Source organism: Lithobates pipiens, unplaced genomic scaffold (genome assembly GCF_037356315.1).
Source record: "Lithobates pipiens isolate NorthernLeopardFrog02 unplaced genomic scaffold, aLitPip1_a1.2 Scaffold_19, whole genome shotgun sequence".
Lineage (NCBI taxonomy): Eukaryota > Metazoa > Chordata > Amphibia > Anura > Ranidae > Lithobates > Lithobates pipiens.
The window spans coordinates 176,825,706-176,840,288 of NW_027507764.1; the positions used below are offsets into that span (position 1 = coordinate 176,825,706).

At 40.5% G+C, this 14,583-nt stretch overlaps 1 protein-coding gene across 2 annotated transcripts in view; it reads right to left on the bottom strand.

The window, feature by feature from the left end:
- Positions 1-1,570: 1,570 nt before the first annotated feature.
- Positions 1,571-14,583, bottom strand: part of PIK3R4 (phosphoinositide-3-kinase regulatory subunit 4) — a 152,444-nt gene continuing 139,431 nt past the window's right edge. For both annotated transcript variants that reach the window (XM_077491502.1, XM_077491503.1), the window contains 2 exons: positions 7,843-7,954; positions 1,571-2,169 (listed from right to left, as the gene is read on the bottom strand). In XM_077491502.1, the coding sequence (XP_077347628.1) occupies positions 1,999-2,169; positions 7,843-7,954 (283 nt within the window). In that variant the 3' untranslated portion in view covers positions 1,571-1,998. The remainder of the gene's footprint in view (positions 2,170-7,842; positions 7,955-14,583) is intronic.

Below are 14,583 nucleotides of genomic sequence, written 5' to 3' on the forward strand. Positions count from 1 at the left end.
TTATGATCTTCTCATTTAAATTCTCCTGAAGAAGGAATACTCTCTGTTCCTGGAACGCATTGGGCACAACAAGAAGAGAATACGACACTATCACCCATCTCTTTATGAGCCTATACTTACTCTCCTGTTTTATGTAATGTATGGTGATGCATGCACCAAGGTCTTTTACTATGTACTAATAAACTGTATATACCAGTGATGGCGAACCTTGGCACCCCAGATGTTTTGGAACTACATTTCCCATGATGCTCATACACTCTGCAGTGTAGTGGAGCATCATGGGAAATGTAGTTCCAAAACATCTGGAGTGCCAAGGTTCACCATCACTGGTATATACCTTTTTAACAAATCAATTTAACTTTTTTTGGAGTCTGCCTTTAAAGTCCCAAGTACTGAGGGGTACCTTTCTATTTTCTGTCTCCAATTCAAGGGATGTTGGCAACATAATCTGGGTTTTTCCAGGGTGGTTTAATTTCTTTAAATTTTTTTTTCTGTATTTATGTTATTCACGACTAAATGCTGTATACATGTGAGCACCATCCTTTTATTACCATTTGCATATTCATTTGAATGGGCTGTTGTGCCTGCGCTTCATGCAGGAAAAAGATTCCTGCATTATTTTTGTGAATATCCGTTATGGAAAAGCAGACTGCATGTCCGTAACAGACATTCATGGACAGATGTAAAAATGATGGATTTTACACACTGTCCTTAAATTTAATGACAGTTGGCAACCCTGGTATGTGCTGTGTGGGGAGGCTGGGGACAGGGGGGGCAACTGAAATGGGGGGGGGCAGCTGCCGTGGTTTCTATTCTTGAAGGGCATTTCTCCAGATATACCTGGGTCACATGTTAAACACCCCTGGTCTACACTGTTAAGAGGCTCCTTTAAATGATGACATGGTGGTTGATGCGCGATTTCTTTAGCTGGAAGGAGGAGTGTGGGGACACTTCTAGCAACATATTAGTTGCCACATATAAGTTGTTATGTATCAAGGATTGTGTATTGGACTTTTTTCTTCACTTTACATATGTTTCCACTTTACTTGTATGTTTATTGAGCACGAATTGTATGGTCGCACTTTATTGCATTTTTATTTATGTGTGGCATTTATTGTTTCACTGTACTTTTTTTTGGATTTAGAACTGAATTTTGGTATTTTTTGTTAATTAGCTATTGGTATCACAATAGCATAGTGGCTGCTTTATCCAGAAATATGTGAATACCCCATCACAGATTTTTCTTTTATTTTAAGATCATTTATTGCTCTGAATTCTTCTCCTCAATAGAAGAACAGCAGAAAAAAAAAGACCAAGCGATCTATTCAGCCTGCCTCTTTTCATTTTTTTTTTATTTTTTTGGTCTGAGTACTTACTGTTGGGTGACTCACTACCTTAGCTGGAAGTTTATTCTAAGTATCAACTACTCTCTTGGTAAAAAATATTTTGAGGTCATGTCCCCGTATTCTTGATCTTAGCAGCATTCACCCCCTTGATGTATTTAAAGGTTTCAATCATGTCTCCCCCTTCCTTCACTTCGTACACAATCTCTCAAATGATGCTACACAAATTTAGTATACAGGTATTTTTGTTTTTAATATCAATATGAGAACATTAGTGCAAAGTGCATACTTTCATCCATACTCGGGTAAACAAGCATTCAAAGTATAAACTAACAAACAATTTAAATATCATGTATCCACCGTTTACAGCTTGTATACACACAGGAATGAGAAAGCTGTTAATATATGCAGGGGCCATAAAGGGGAAGAGAACATTTTCCAAAAGCTGTAATAAGCTCTTAGACATTCTGAATAATACTATGAACAGTTTGTATGGAGAAGGCTCATTGCAGAGCCCTTTTTTATGTCACTGGCTGACATATTCTAGACTGGCAGCCTTGCTCAAGAGGCCTACAACTCAAGCCATGCACAGCAGGACTCAGCAGTTGTCATTGGTAACTATTAGTCCTTTAACAGGCTCCAGCTTCAGTGAACTTTACTTCCACACTTTCACAATGCCATCCCTGGAGGCTGTTACTATAAAGCCTTGTGTGGTTTGGAAGGTGGCCATGTCCGTAATAATATCATGATGTCCTGCTGGCAGTGACTCGGGTCCTCTGCGAGGGGCATCTTCGCTGGGCCCCACTGTATGCTTACTCTGAATTTCCTACAAGTTAAAGTGAACAAGTATAAAATTAGACATATATGTAAAACATTTTGCAAATATGTACATTTAGAAAAAATAAGTAGTAAAGGTTATCAATTAAGAGGAACAACAGACTTTTAATTTAACATGTGCAGATTGGGAAGTATATATTATAGGCTGCTGCCAAGAATAGATTGGCAAGGAGAGAAATACAATCTCTATCATTTGAAGCTAAACTAACCATATTGACATAAAGACTGGACTCTGCTGCACCCCTGTGGAAACATTTTTAATATCAGTTACTGAAATTGCTGCTGATTATCTTTTTGCAATTTACTAGAAATGGAGCAGAAAGGATCATGAGCAAACTTAAATGGCAGCTTATATCTTTCATTTTCAAAGCTTAACTGAAGAAGCTGAAGCAGACTGGTCACTCTACTTCAGTTTTTGGAAATGTAACCCTTAGTAATTTGAACAAGGTGTGTGTATTTTTTTTTTCTAACGTATGGATAATACATGATTCACAATTAAGCATTTCTATTTCTATTTTGTAGAAGGCTGCAATTCTCGCTGTAATAGAAAACACACGCGTGGCCACTAGAAACACAATATGGCCAAAAGTATATGGACCAATGACTTAGAATGGGATGTCCAATAAGCTCAAATAATTCTGATAGCCAGGTGTTTACAAATTTTTGGTCATACAGTGAATATTCTAGCACAATCACGTCAAATAAAGCAGGTTATAATTGAAGTTTATAATTTAAGTTCACATAAAGCAAAAACTTGTTGGGGATAGAATGAGAAGATTGGTAAAACTGTCAGGTTTTTGTTGTTGGTGTCTATGTTAGGGAGAGTCTCCCTATCCATTATCTTTATCCTGTCCTGGTCTCAAAACAGACGGAGAGATTTACTAAAACTGGAGAGTCCAAAACCTGGTGTAGCTCTGCATGGAAGCCAATCAGGCTTCAGGTGTTGATGTCAAAGCTTAATTGAACAAGCTGAGGTTAAAAGCCAATTGGCTACCATGCACAGCTGTACCAGATTCTGAGTGATCAATTTTAGTAAATCTGTCCCACAGTGTCTGATCTGATGATTCGAAAACATCCTACACAAAGAAGACCCAGAACTGAAATGAGGCTCTTTGTGAATACCCCCTGAAGGTAAGATTGAAAGGAAAGACCACAAACTGAAAAAAGGTTGTCACCCATGGCAAAGAGAAGAAAACACTTATGACCTGGAAAGATGAGAATGTGAAAATATGCATCTTTATTTCAAGGATGACTAGAAGTCTGAGCAAAATGAAGTAAATGAACAAAGGCTCTGAGAGCCCTGGAGTCTGAAATAGAATGATTTGTTTGGGTTTCAGAACTTCAATCAGGTTTGGTTGAAAGATTGGACGAATAATCCCCTTTTTCAACAATTTCTAAATGGCTGTCCAACCTATATATGTTGAGACATGGAAACTACTTCACACACCCCTGTGGGCCTTCCCAGGTCTCTAAAAAAGGCCATCACCTCTCTCCCCCCCACCACTGATTGACTGATAGGGGCCTTTTTTTACAGTATGTAGAAGAGGATTTAACCACAGATTTTGATGCTTTTAGTCCAGAACCTGACTTGGAGAAACTTTTCATGCAGGATAGAAAAATGAAAATTAATTAAATACAGTCATAGTCTTCTTTAGCCTAGACCCTGAAGTTTATGCAAGTCTCATACAAGGGTAACTAGTGTGTCTGCCTCAGGAAAAAACTTTATGATTCAGATCATTGACTTTTTAATTCTATGTAACTGCCAAATGACATGACTATGAAGCCATCTTGATTATCTGCGATGTTTATAGTGTGTGTCAAATGGTTATGTTTCAAATGGAACATTATTCTCTGATGTGTACGGCCATCTTGGTAGTGTAGGTCCACAAATGCTTTAGGCCATTGGAGGGCCCAGGAGACTCATCACATTTGCTTAGCATGGTAGGCTCCTACAATTAGATTGTATGATGATTCCTTGAAACCTCCTCACACACAAGATCAATGCAAGGAGCCTTTCAATGTGCTTATTGTAAACATCACCCTGGATTGTTATCACATGCTAGCTAGAAAATTACACAATGGCAAAAGGACTTATTGTTTTTGGCTTATTTTACAACTAGAACCCCCAAGCAGGTGTTTAAAGTGATTGTAAACAATCACCTTGTAAAATCACCCATTCGGTTTAAAATAGAATTGAAAGGCAAAACATTTTTGTATAGATATAAACATTATAAAAACATTTTTTCCTTTTTAATAAATGATCACATTCCTTCTGATCTCTTCTCAGCTGCATAAGAAGCTGGGGGAGGAGGAGAAGCAGCAGCACACTTTACTTCCCAGTGAATGGCTGTGCAGGAGGGGCGTGTCAGAACAAGTCTTATTATTGGAGAGCAGGCTGAGTTACCAGCATAGCTAGCGAACTGACTACAATGTGCTCTCCTGCTTAGTGGGGTCAGTTTTTAATAGGAAAGCAAAGAGGCTGGCAGGAACACAAAGGAAGCAATACAAAGAGAACTGGATACTTTCTCAAAAAAGTACATAGTACAGCAGGCACATATCAGGAATATGAAATGTAGGGGTAACAAACCCTTTAAATGTGTGCAAATGCATGCATCTTTTCCTCAAGCTATGTGTGAGCTATAAACCAAGCAGATATCCATGGAAAACAAAGTAAACAATGATTTTTAAAGTGGAGGTCCGTACAAATTATTTTTTCTTAAAAGTCAGCAGCCACACACACTGTAGCTGCTGGCTTTTAATAATAGGACACTTACCTGTCCTGGATTCCAGCAATGTCGGCCTCGCAGCTGATGTTTCCATCAGCTGTCGGGTGCTGCTGCCGCCACTGCAGGTAAGAGAACCCAGCAGTGTAGCCTTACGGCTTCATCCCGGGAACCCTACTGCGCATGTGCAAGGCCTCGCTCCTCTCTCCTACTGGCCTGGCGACAAGGGGAGGAGGCCCCACAATGACGTCATTGCATGGATGACGCTCCTGCCCCCTCCCCACCGAAAGGTGGCAATTGTGGCACCGGAGGGGGAGAGGAGACAAATGAGCGGAAGTTCCACTTTTGGGTGGAACTCTGCTTTAAAGGTCCATTCAAAGCCATTTTTTTGCCTTCCTCTGTGACTTGAACTCAGAGTCTTAAATAGTCGTTGAGGTTGATCCCCTAGAGCTCTTTTCTTGTATCACATTGGGTATTCTTTACAAAGTGAAGCTTTACCACATTACATTTAGTAAGGAAAAATAGTGTATTCCCAATGTGTCATTAACATTACAAATTATAGTGATCACACAGAAGGAAATTTCCAGGACCATAAACAAATTAGTGATTGGGAAACAAGGCTATTTCTTTTATGAGTAACTATTAGACCCCTTTCATACTGAGCCGCAGTTGCGTTAGCGCTAAAGCACCGCTTGTTTTAGCACTGTATAAGCAGTGCTTTTTGCCGGCGGGGGGGTGCATTTAACCCCAAAGAAGGGGCTTAAAACTCCTGTGTTGCGGCACTTTCCGAAGTGCTTTTCATTCCAATGGACAGGGCGTTTTGGGAGTGCTAAATACAGCACTCCTAAACCACCCCAAAGATGCTGCTTGCAGGACTTTTCCGAACGTCCCGCAAGCACACTGCCCCAGTTTGAAAAGACGCACTGAAATGAATGGGAGGTGGTTTTCAGGCCCTTAGCAGAGGCTATTTCCAGCGCTAAAGCGCCTGAAAATCGCCCCAGTGTGAAAGGGGTCTAAAAGCGGACCTCACATTGAATACATTGACCTTTATTTAGCTATTAAATAAATAGCACAAGAGTGCTATTCTCATCAGATTTGGGATTGTCTACTTTTACATGATCCTGTAGACATCACTGGACTTAAATGAGCAGGCTGGAAACCATGGGTCCAAGGTAAGTATTTTTTTTTGTTTTACATAACAATTTGAAATTAACCCCACTGCATCATGCTAAGAACATTAATTCTCATTACGGCCCTTTTCCATGACTCCTGCACAGGTAGACACACAGTAAGTAGATTGTAGAAAGAGAGAAGAGGAAGGATCTTTCTGTTATGTGTAGATATGGGAACCAATACTTTTTCACTTTTTGGAGGATGAAGCAGTCTAGAGAATTGAACATCTTGGAAATAGTGTGGAGTTGTAGAACTTCCTGTCTACATGGCGTTGATATTATCACAGTAACAAATCAAACACTTCTACCTATTTCTTCCTGGGAACCTCCATAGATTAATGACTGTGAAAAGCCAGCCAATATGTGACTCCTCACCCCTTTTGCTGACTAAGTGTACAAAGTTTACTTGTTATGTTTTACATGTGTGATATGATACTTCTGCTTAATCTCCCCTCTCCAATGTCCTTGCAGCCTGTCAGTAACGCTTCTCTTGCATGACTGTGTGCATGCTGCATAATGCTTCTCTGTGCATTCTACATAAGGATGACAAACACCAGTCTACTGTGCTACTGAATGTTATCAAGTCATTGTCATTTTATTCTGAAAGAAATACTGTATTGTATTTATAAAACCTTTGCAGAGCTGTTCATCCTGTGAATTTGCATGTAAAGATCTAAATGACTGGGGCAAAGTCAAATGTTACCGGGCTATTTTTTCTGTCCAGGTTGAATGCTATTCAATCATAAAAATAATGTAGTTCAGGAAAATAATACATTTTGGTTACTAAACTGAGCCGCAAATTATAGGAAATACCGTATTTATTATTTTTCTCCCTGAAAATCACAGGTGCATATTATACGGCAATAGTGTACCTCAGAGGGGAAGGAGGGGGACGAGTGCCACCAGAATTCACTGAGCTGTTATCTCCTGTATAATCGGCTCCCACTTGGCTCTGATGTCACACAGTCCTGCCTCTGCCACCGGCATTGGACCAGTGTTCTGTCAGTCACAGGAGTTGCTCCAATGCCGATGGCGGAGGCGGGACTATTATTTTGCTTCAAAGTGGTTTATTTTGAAAAAAACATTTTCCTGAAACTTGCCTCTTAAATTGAAGGTGCGTGTTATACACCAATAAATATGGTAAGTATTTATTTCCAATGATCATCAGTGCAATCTAGTGCCCATAATGCAATACTTTTCTTATTTTATTTATTCTTACAGAATAGAGTGAATATGACCTAGGGAGAAAATAGCATAGTAACATTCAATTGTGGCCCCATTCGCACAGAGTAAACGTGCATGCAGATTCATTGGACTACCAGTTCCGTAAACTTTTAATAAACATATCCCTATGCATTCAACCAAAGACATCAAGTACTTTTATTTAACACTTTAGGATAATAACATGCTCAACTCTGACATGTTTGTTAACACAATTTTGCCATTGTTCAGACTTTGAAAATTCACATGTATTCACAAATGCAAAATTTGCAAATATTCATATGATCAACACACAATTACACCAAATAAATGCAGCCATAATGATCATTTAAACAAAATAAAATGTTGACTGTTGGCATTTTTTTTTTCCTATTTCCACTGGAATAATACCAGAAGCAAAAAACTTGGTTGATTTACCCATCTGTTCTCTACTTACCCAACATTCACCTTGTAGGACTCTTCCTTGGAACATGATTCTTTAAAATAGGTTTATGAAGAAAACGCGATTATTCTTATTTAAATTTTGCATTTTAAGAAAACTATTACCTGAACAACTTCTGTGCCCTCAATTATCTTGCTGAAATAAGATACAGGTGGCGGATTATTGGCACTTCCTGCAATTATATATGATCTCTTTGGACAGGCTAGATTCCAAAATCTGAGAATCAAAGTCAAAAATAGAAATCGGTTACATAAATCATACAAATACTCTCTCAGAATGCTTGCAGCATTAACACATCATCTTACAGACCAAAGGAAGTTAGAGGGAACATTTTAGTTTTATTAACAAATAATGTATGGGGGGTATTTAGCTCCATGGTTTCTTAAAGTGTCATTAAACCCAGGACCCCGTATTCACTATATCTATTCTCCCACAGTATACAGAACATGGAAAATCACTTATTTTAGTAAATATAAACTGCTAAATACCTTTTCTCAATAGACAGTATGTAGCAGTCTTGTGACTTCTATCAGTGTTTGGTTGAAGCTTGTAGGAGGAGTTTTTAATTGTACTCTGACTGTCCAATGAGGCTGCAGGACTCCTGATCCTATGTCTGGACAATGCTAATGGGAACTGTGCCAATCACATGACACTCCCAAGAAAGAAAAAAAAAACTCTATAGCAATAAACACCAAGCTGAGCATGTACAAAGTGACTCCAAAGGCTCTGTCTTATCATGAGATGGTTAGGGGACAGTGGAAGAATGGGAGGATCAGAGAAGACAGGATTAAACAACATTTGTACACAATGCAGAGGATTAACCCCTTAGGTTCCACCGTGAGTATAACAAGCATGCTTTACTGCATATACACACTGATTTTACTGTTATGGATTTAGTAAAAAAAAAAAATGTATTTAACCGTTTTATTTGGCAATATAAACATGCAACGTATTCATGCATTGTACATTAGTTATACTTTGGCAGTAAGAACAACATGAAAAACAGACATGGGTAGACTAATTAGTTGATTCCAAGTCCATAGTGGAGACTTGAGTGTTGCCTCCCTTGTAAGCCACGTTTCCTAGGGTTATCAGGCGGTACTTGTGCAACACCTCTGAATGCCCTGAAATTCGTTAAAATGTAGGTGGTAGAGTTATTTAGCCATCAACCCCATATTTTGTGGTATTTGGTTGGGCATCCCCTATTAATACAGAGAATGTTTTTGTACGGAGACTGTTGCTGACCTCTTATTTTCCACTCAGCCAGAGTGGGGGGGCTCGTTCTTATCCACTTCCTTGCCACTACTCTTCTGGCTAAGAAGAGTGTTTTGTGTAGAAATAATTTAGTAAACGTATCTATTTCAGGGTGAGGGAATACCCCCATCAAGCATGACTTCGTGTAAGATATGATCGGTGTAGGATATATATTTGCGTCAATCTTTCAGAGAGTTTTGGGGACATTGCTTTACAGGTGTCTAGGGCTTCGCTCCACTCCTCGCCTTCCATTGCACCCACCTCCCCTTCCCAGCGCGGTTTGATGTCATATGCTAGTTTCATGGAGGAGGGAGTAATTAGCATATTGTTAAAGGATGATATGAGTTTTTGGGGATCTGTGCTCTTAACTATGGCTATGATTGAGTTAGGGGAGGGTTGCGGGATTGCATCTGGAATTTGTGTAGAGAGGGCGTGTCGGATTTGTAGATATCTGAAGAACACAGTGTTTGGGAGTGTAAATTCCTCTTGTAGGGTATGAAATGTTTTGATTGCGCCATCTAATATCAAGTGGTGTAGGTAATGTATTCCTCGTGTGGACCAAATCTTTGGGTTAGGAATTTGAGATAATTCAGGTAAATTTCTATTGTGCCACAGTGGAGTGTAATCATTAATAGGCAAGATCCCCAGTTTAACCATAGCGATATCCCAAACCCGTCTATAGTGGTATAGGGTAGTATGTCTCCCCACTGAATGGGTTCCTCGTGAGCCCATTGCTATTTCACTGATAGGGTTTTGTGTTGTGTTGCGTCTCATTTGGGCAAAGAAGGATGGTGAATCTCTCTTTGTCAGTTTTATCGATATGGAATAGTTGGGACAATTGAGACGCTATATAATATAAGTTGATATCTGGCATGGCTGTTCCCCCTAGGTCCGTTGGATTGATAAGCGTGCACCAGGCTAATTTATGCCTGTTGCTGCCCCAAATAAAGGGTTTAAGAAGGGTTTTGAAGCTTCAAAAGTATTTGAGGGCAATGTATACTGGAGAGTGCCATAAAATATATAATATTTTGGGGAGGAGAACCATTTTTATCAAGTTGATCCGTCCCCATATGCATAGCGGAAGTCGGGACCATATTTGTATTTTGGATTTAATTAAGGTGTACAGTGGTTCAATGTTAAGAGCAATGTAATCAGCCGGTGTTCTGGAGATATGAATCCCAAGATACTTCATGGTGCTCACTCTAAGAAGGGGGAGTTGTCTTTGTTTTTTAGAGGGTCAGAAGTGGTCAACTGGAAGGACTTGGGACCCAATTTATCTTAAGGCCCGAAAATGATCCAAAAAGTTTGATCGTATCCAGTGCAAGTTTAAGGGAAGGGCCAGAGTCCGCCAGGTATAACAGGGTATCGTCAGCATACATGCAAATTTTCTCTTCTAATGTTTCTGTATTTAGACTTCGGATCTCATCATTACTGCGTATAGAGATAGCCAATGGTTCTGCAGCGAGCACGTAAAGTAAAGGGGATAGAGGACATCCTTGACGCGTGCCTCTAGAGAGGCCAAACTTCTCCAAAGGCCAGCCGTTGGCCACTACTTTTGTTGAGGGTTCTTGATAGAGGAGCCAAATCCATTTAAGGAACCTATCTCCATACCCCTCAAGGCATCTCCACAAATACCTCCATTCCATGGAATCGAAAGCCTTGGCAGTGTCAAGAGTCACCGCCATGCGTTCACCGACATTGTCGTAGGGGGGCTGCAAGTTAATAAAGAGCTTCCTTAGGTTAAATTAAGTATTTACTCCGAGCTTAAATCCCGCCTTGTCTTTGTGTATCAGGGACAAAATAACTTGGTTGAGGTGGTTGGCTAGAACCTTTGCTAGGATTTTAATATCAACCTGGAGTAATGATATGGGTCTGTATGATTCTGGGTATTCTTTTCCCGGTTTTGGGATTAGTATAATGGTAGCTTCTCTCATTGAGGGGGATAGTACAAACTGTTCAAAAAGGTAATTATATAAAGCCAGGAGTTTTAAATATTTAAACATGACGCCAACATGTCCCTGGGATAAGGATACCTAGAACTTTACCTCATTGTCTACAGAGATACAGCCACAGGAACATGGAAAGCACCTGTATTATAGCGACTCCCAGATCTGGACACACACAACCCCACCTATTCGGCACTCCATACATGTGAGTACCTCACTGGGGATCCCCTCACTTAGCAATGGCAGATTACAGGCACAGGAGAGCTGGGCCAAAAAGGCCAAATAGCATGCATTCTGCAGATAGACTAGAGGAAACTAACCACCGCTCAGGGTGATAGCTGCCCCCTGGTCCCGGAGCAGTGTCCTATTATGACACAGATTCCATTATCAGACTCTGGCTCCCTTTTCCCTTTTCCTAGGAAAATAACATGTGACCTGTCTGAGAAAAGCAGATTACCCTGCCACTTTTCTCGGCTGGGCTATTAGCAGCTCCCTTCTCTGTGCTCAGGCTGCTCAGCTGCTGGATAATTGTCAGCAATCATTGATCCTCCAGTGGCTCACCTGGTTATCATCACCTGCTTGTCAGTCCTGCCTAGCGCCAGCCCCTTCTGGCTATTTAAACTGCTTTGTTCATTCCTTTTCTTGCCTTCGCCTTGGTCAAACATATCTGTATATTCCCTGTTGTGTTCATGTTGAAGTCTTTGCCCGGCTAACGTGCCTTTTGGTTCCTAATCCTGTTCTGCTGCCTCAGACTACGCTGATCTCTGGTTTCCCGATTTACTGGCTTGCCTGAGTATCGGCTTTGGCTTCCAATACCTGGCTATGTTTTGACTAAGTTTACTGTTCTGTACCATTTTTACCATTATATTAAAAGGTGTGATTTTTACTGCATTTGCGGTCTCAGTCTGATTCATGGTTCCCGACACCACTATGTCAGAATTCTTTGGAAAATTTCGTTTCTAGGTGCCAAAAACAATATACAATTCTTGATAAAATGAGAATCACAATATTTTTGCTTAGAATAAAGAACACGATTCTCGGGATGTGACATCATCTTTCACATTATACAAAAAAAAAAAAAATGGGCTAACTTTACTGTTTCGTTTTTTTTTAATTCATCAAATGTATTTTTTCCCAAAGAAATTGCATTTGAAAGACCGATGCGCAAATACAGTGTGACATAAAATATTGCAACAACCGCCATTTTATTCTCTAGGGTCTCTCCTAAAATTATATATATATATATATATATATATATAAAATATATATATCTCAAAAAATACTGATTCTAACTTGTAAGCAACAAGTGTCAGAAAAGGCTCAGTCTTTAAGTGGTTAAACTGACCACATTTGCAGAGGTTATTATGAAGCAAAGCATTGAGGATCCTGATTTTGTAGCAGAGGCTATAGAAGATTTTTGTTCTCCTGCATTTTAGGAGGTACAAGCTGTGGCTTCATTCCAAATGCCCTCTACTGTGGACACAATGATGCATTACACACTACTCTTTTCCCTAGCAGCACCTGACTCTCCACAGCCTAAATGATTCCTTATGGGCATTAGCAGACTGGCTAAGTCAGAAGAGACTTTTACTGTGCATGCATAGATTGATTGTGCACCTTATAAGGACTGGCTCAACCCTGAGAGGATATACACTCCTAAGCATTCGTCCTATGGAAAAGGATTTTAGGAAGAATTAGGCTATTCCAGTCGACCCTGACATCTGTGTTCTCAATAAACACTTTACAGTTCCTGTTGAGGATGTTCCCTCTTTTAAGGATGCAAAAGCACAGTGAGGACTACTCCCCAGCACAACAGACTGGCATCGCTGTGAGAACCTTCTAGACCATTCCAGTTCTTGCACTGGATTCGTTATCCACCAAGTCAAGGCAGACATGGTTTTGGAGGTCAGGTGAATGTAATAGCCCAGAGAATTAGTTTGCCTGCTCCATGCTGCCATAAGGTTGAGTTGCAAGGGTCGTCAGTAATATTGAGCATAAGGAACAGTCCTGACGGAGGACACCATAAAGGCTAGAACCCCCATTCAAAAATGTAGGGTTTGTTGGCTCCAGGACTGTTCAAGACTGCAAGCACTGAAGCAGAGATTCTGAATTTTGTTCTGTGGATGAGAAACCTTGAACAGAGCCAGGAACAGGCCCAGTTACTCTAAGTGATGCAATGGTTCCAGCACAGACTTCTGTAGACTTAGGATCCACCCAAACCGATGGAGCATGTAGAGACATCAGACAAAGCTGACAGAGCTTGAGCGAATTGTTCCATCAGAAAGGTCTCAAAATATCCCAAATGGGGATGTCCTGAGATTAGCAGAACGAGAACTGGGTCTATAGCCTTATTGAAGACCCAGGGTGCAGTGGGCAGGTACAAAAAAGGGCTACAAATTGGTAATAATGTGTGCCCACAGCAAAATGAGGTAGCGCTTCAAGAAGATGGAAATGTGGTAATGGGAAGCTCACATTCTAGTTGTCAGTAGAGGCCAGAAAATCTCCTTGGTACAGGGAAGCATTGTCTAACCATGATACCACCATACAGAACTTTCAAACCCTATGAAATGTCATTCTTTTCCTCTGGGGATGGTGAAATTATTGGAATAAAAATCCAGGAACCTCTCTTCCTCTGGGACCATGGTTTTGGCCATAGGGATAGGAGCTGCTTACAGAGAAATTGGCAAGTTTGGCAACATGAAGCGCAGGTCAAGGCAGAAACAAGGTTATGTACCAAGATGTCTAAATTGTTCTGGGACAAGATGGCCACGAAGAGCAAAAGACAGCTCCCAGATTTACGAGGTGGGCACCCCACACTGTGAGGAAGACTTGCCTAAGGACTTGGTGGATTTGTGGGTTCATGGCTTATGACAGAACTGGGCCTTGGAAGCCTTAACAAAAAAAAGGAGCATTTTTTTTTCTGGAGCAGGGCTTTTGTCCTTTTTTTGTGGAGAAAAAAGCTAGTCTAGATTTTTTCTCATGAAGTGCCCATTACCTGTATCAAAACCTTATACCATTATACATTTGCAATCTGCCAGAAACCAGACAAATTCTTAAATGTTTATCATTACTTTTTTATTTTTGTTTTTTAATTATCTTTATAGTGGGTGAGCATGAATAGCAATATTTGAAGGTGGATCACGAGCTGAGAAGAATCAGTGCCATTTGATACAGGAAATGAGTATGTATGCATATGATAGTATTGTAAGAAGCAGAACTTTTGACATACAGAGCTCTTGGCAAAGCAGATCTTTTGGCAGAAAGACCTCAAGTCTGTCTGACATTTAGTAGCATAGCCAACAGTTTTTTTTTTTTTTGTTAAAGTTATGCTTACCCCCTCTGTGCAATGGTTTTGCACAGAGCAGCCCTGATCTTCCTCTTCTTAGGTCCCCCCGCAGACGCACCTGGCTCCCCCCTCCCATCCCGCTGAGTGCCTGCATTAGCAAGCTGCTTGCAATGGGGGCACACGTGCAAGCTTGTTCCGACCCCTGCTCGTGATTCCTCGTCACTGGCTGTGATTACTGGCAACAGAAGCCAATGGCTCCAGCTGCTGTATCAGAGCCAATGAGGAGGGAGAGATCCCAGATTTTGGTGCACATGGCTGGATCAAGAATGGGTTTAGATATGTATTTAGGGGGCTGCAGG